This window comes from Berghia stephanieae, chromosome 4, assembly GCF_034508935.2.
Source record: "Berghia stephanieae isolate SIO BIC M18660-M18661 chromosome 4, UCSD_Bste_1.3, whole genome shotgun sequence".
In the NCBI taxonomy this organism is placed as follows: domain Eukaryota; kingdom Metazoa; phylum Mollusca; class Gastropoda; order Nudibranchia; family Aeolidiidae; genus Berghia; species Berghia stephanieae.
This window is the reverse complement of record NC_088363.1, coordinates 91,457,536-91,461,509: the sequence shown is the minus strand read 5'-3', so window position 1 is coordinate 91,461,509 and position 3,974 is coordinate 91,457,536. Positions and strand designations below refer to the sequence as shown.

The 3,974-nt window shown below is 35.3% G+C and overlaps 2 protein-coding genes across 2 annotated transcripts in view; both read right to left on the bottom strand.

Moving 5' to 3' along the window:
• LOC144971565 (large ribosomal subunit protein bL9m-like) overlaps positions 1 to 3,974 on the bottom strand; it is an 89,068-nt gene that overhangs the window by 15,673 nt on the left and 69,421 nt on the right. The gene's annotated exons all lie outside the window — the stretch shown is intronic.
• LOC144971566 (large ribosomal subunit protein bL9m-like) overlaps positions 933 to 3,974 on the bottom strand; it is a 16,108-nt gene continuing 13,066 nt past the window's right edge. The window contains 2 exon segments of the mRNA XM_078912608.1: positions 933 to 1,190; positions 3,850 to 3,930. Coding sequence (XP_078768734.1) covers positions 1,101 to 1,190; positions 3,850 to 3,930 — 171 coding nt within the window. The 3' untranslated portion in view covers positions 933 to 1,100.

Here is a 3,974-nt window from a genome sequence, read left to right as displayed (position 1 = left end):
AAATTATATCTTTTAATGTACTATCATAGTTATTCATTTGAAGCTAAGTGGTCTAGTGGCATGACACTCCCCTTCGGATCGGGAGGTCTTGGGTTCGAGTCCCGCTATGAGTGACGCATAGTTGAGTTCCTGGAAAAGGATCTTTACTCACATTCACTTACCGTACTCAGATGTAAATTGTTGTGTTGTCTCTGTCGGGGAAAATATTGTAATATCACCTAACAAGCATCACGTCTCATCCTACATACATCACTTAACATGTTAAGTGTTGCTGTTGGCTTGGAACCCCTTGTGAAGCGCTATGAGCACATCTAGTGGCTAATGCCCTATATAAAAGCTCAAGGTTTTTGTAGTTTTTCTTTCTTTAATTTGTAAACATTTTAGTGTATCCTGTATAGGGGGACCATTTCTTGGGCTGGCTGGTACTGTTAGGTATGTCGAAATGAGCGCATCGGTGGATTTGTTCCCTATTTGAACCAGGCCCACTTGTCCTGTCTTTTCTTTGGAGCTTCAGAGATATGTTTTTCTCTGTTAGCCTCCTTAATTACTGGCGTTGAAATAAACTAATAGCAATAGCTCAAGCAATATCATTTCAATCAGGGTTTCATTAGCTCATTCAACCCTAACACCGACTGTATCCATAGTATACCCGGGGTTACTTTTACCCCGCGCCTATTTATTACATTTTTTTTCTGAGACAAATTATAGGCGTAGTATCAAAGCTAATGATAATTTTCTACATTTTTACATGTTAATGGTAGTTGAATAAAACAATCTATGCACATACTCATTTTTAATACATGTTTCCCCCCAATTTTGAAATGTAGCAAAAACCTCCAGGATTGAGTGAGTTAATGGTTCTGATTGTGAAATGGAGTCAGTATTTCATAACAGTTATTTCCCTTGGCTTGGTAGTGCAGGGTTAAAAGGGATTTTTCTTTTTTGAGAAGCAATGGGTTAAATGTTGCTGTTGACTAAGGATTTTTGCAAAGTGCTTTGAGCACGTTTAGTGGATATTGCGCTATATAAAAGCTCAAGTTTTTTGGGGTTTGCATTTTTTTTATTATCAAAAGGATAAAAGGATGAAAATAACAAGTTACTCATAATATAAAATTTATTTTTTTTCTTGAAATTTTCTCTGATACAGGAATTATTCTTGATTTTACGGGAACAGACTCTAGCCCATTGATCTGAAAGTAATTTTTTTTTAAAGAATTAAAACAGGTGTTGTGTTTCCATACTGAAAATTCAATAAAAGAAAACAAAAATGAATACAAACAGAGTAAGATATCATCTAAAGCTTTTCCTTAACTTTTAAAAAAAAATCATTTATTATGGTCTATTTCTGAAGATCAGGAATCATTTTATAGACCCTGTCCTCAGAACTGGCAATGACATCATATAACTAAGTATCATCATGAAATTGTTGTGCAAAGCACGGTAGAGTCATGATAGCATCTCTATACAGCAGACAGGTTTTTGGCTTGTCGGTTCTCGTCATATGGAATCGACTGAGACTTTCACCTCTGATCTCTAGGTTCTGATCAATGACAATGTAGCACTATGGCATTGTGTCAAATTACAAGGTGGTACTGAGCTGCTCAAAAAACTTTCCAAACTCTTGATATTGTGGTCACTCAGCACAGGATAGATTGACAAAACCCTCCCACTTCCTGTGGGAGACTTTTCTCTTTCATACTGGGTTAAGGTCTCCTTTCTCACTTTAAATTCCACGTATTATGGGAAAACAAAGAAAATGTCGGCATCAAGAGTTATGGACTTTGGATCTATATTATTTTCAAAACCAAGATTATCCATAATGTGATATCAAGCATTATTTTTCAGGTAAAAAAAAAGCATTCCAGTCAATTCTATATCTAAACTTCTTTTTAAAAATGTTTTATGAATATCCACATCTTTCTTGATGTGACGTGTACAAGGAAAACAGAATTTAGCAGCTATTTTCTCACAATGCAAATAATTCTGGCTTAACTTAATGAGGATGGGACAGTTTACTGTACACTTTTTATCGAATCTGCAACAGGTATTCTCGTCACATCACACAGCAATGACTTTTTATAACCACTACACAGACTTATTAGCCATTGGAAGTATTGGTCTCATTCATGGATGTCATTGGACAATAATCTCGCATTTTCATTGGCTGTTATTGTACCTCACAGCAGGATATGTTAGCCAATTATAAATTGTATTCTTGTTTTGTCTTTTTTTAAACCCATTGTTTTTGAAATGTATGGATTAGAGGTGACAAAATAAAGAGAAAAACCAAACTGAAACTGTACCATGCTCTTGTAAAACCGGTACTTCTGTATAACTGCGGCACTTGGGCGTTGACAAAATCCGAAGAAGAACATCTGGATGCCTTCCATCGCACACAGCTAAGAAGGGTACTGGACATCAAATACCCCAAAAAGATCTCAAATGAATCACTCTATAAGATCACAAAAGAAAGACCAATCTCCCTTGACATTTTACAACAACGATGGCAACTTTTCGGTCACATACTACGCAGGGACAAAAACATACCAGCAAACCAAGCCATGTCGGGATACTTTCAAAAACACGGGAACCTTTTCAGAGGAAGACCGATCACAACACTCCCTGTGATCCTAAACAAAAACCTCACAACACTTGGACAAAGCATTAGTCTCATAACGGCAGGGGACCTTGAAAATCTGAGAACCCTAGCAGAGGACCGGCAATATTGGAGACACCTCACACAGGAAATACTGGAAACAGCCAAGGCGACCCGATCTTTCGGTCGAGACGCGAAAGGCATCTAAGTCAAGTAAGTCATTGTTTTTGATATCAATAGATTCCTGTTGACATAACCGGCCTCTGCTAAAATTTATGTCCATATACAAGATCTACAAGATCTTTATTGCTTATGTTATACATTATATAACATAAAAAGTCCCCCAAAACACAGGACTTTGATGTAATGCTTCTTTAAGCATTTGCGATATAACGTCTCTACAATTTATAAGTATGCTATTTCAAATTGTTGGGCTTTTTTCACGGGCTTTTTTCACAACTTCCATCACATCCTTTATGGAATTATTTTGAAATGGTTTCATTATTCAATTCTGGATATAATTATTGCAATAGGTTTTCTTGTACCTTTTTTTAACCCTTTCCTCATATTTCCAAATTCATTCTACATACTATGGATGTCCTTGTTCACAATATAACACTGAAAACAATTTTGCACAAAATCTTTAACCAAAAGGAAATGAATAAAATAAGAAAAATGAAAAAAAAAAAGCATATTAAGACTGAACAAGAACAAACGGTCCTCTTTTACGTGTGAGTAACCACACCTATCTAGAATATACATTTAAGATAACTTATAGTCCATAATAACCTTTATACAGGATTAGACTACAAATAAGGATTCAAGCTAAAACATTAGGATTTTTTTCCAAAAGCCAAATATTTTCGAAAAAATTCACACTTTCACAAACTGACCTTCATTTTACATTTAAGAAATAGAAATATTAAATTATCTATCTTCATCATCAAAACTACTAGACATTAAGGATGGGATAATTATGGAAAAACATTGGAGTTGGCAGCTCAGCCTTTACCATTTACACCATGCTCAATGTACTTCACACTGCGAGATTTATTATGAGCCATAGGGAACTTTAATTCCACTCCTTAAACACAAATCACCCAACATATGCATTCTTTTTTGTGTAAAACAGACAACTGCTACATTCAACAGGACTGTAGTCTGAATGATGGATAACTATGGGGATACTATAAAGTTGCGAATTTTTGGGGAATTTTGTAGTTAAGAATGATATAGGTCAATAAATAACTTACCCAAACATTTATGGTAAATTCTTCAAAATCTGTCACAGGCTCATCTGGTAGAACAATGCAGTCCTCTTCTACCTCGATTCCCTTAAAATGTAGCAGAAAATTTCTCTATAAAATTTCTTGAATTT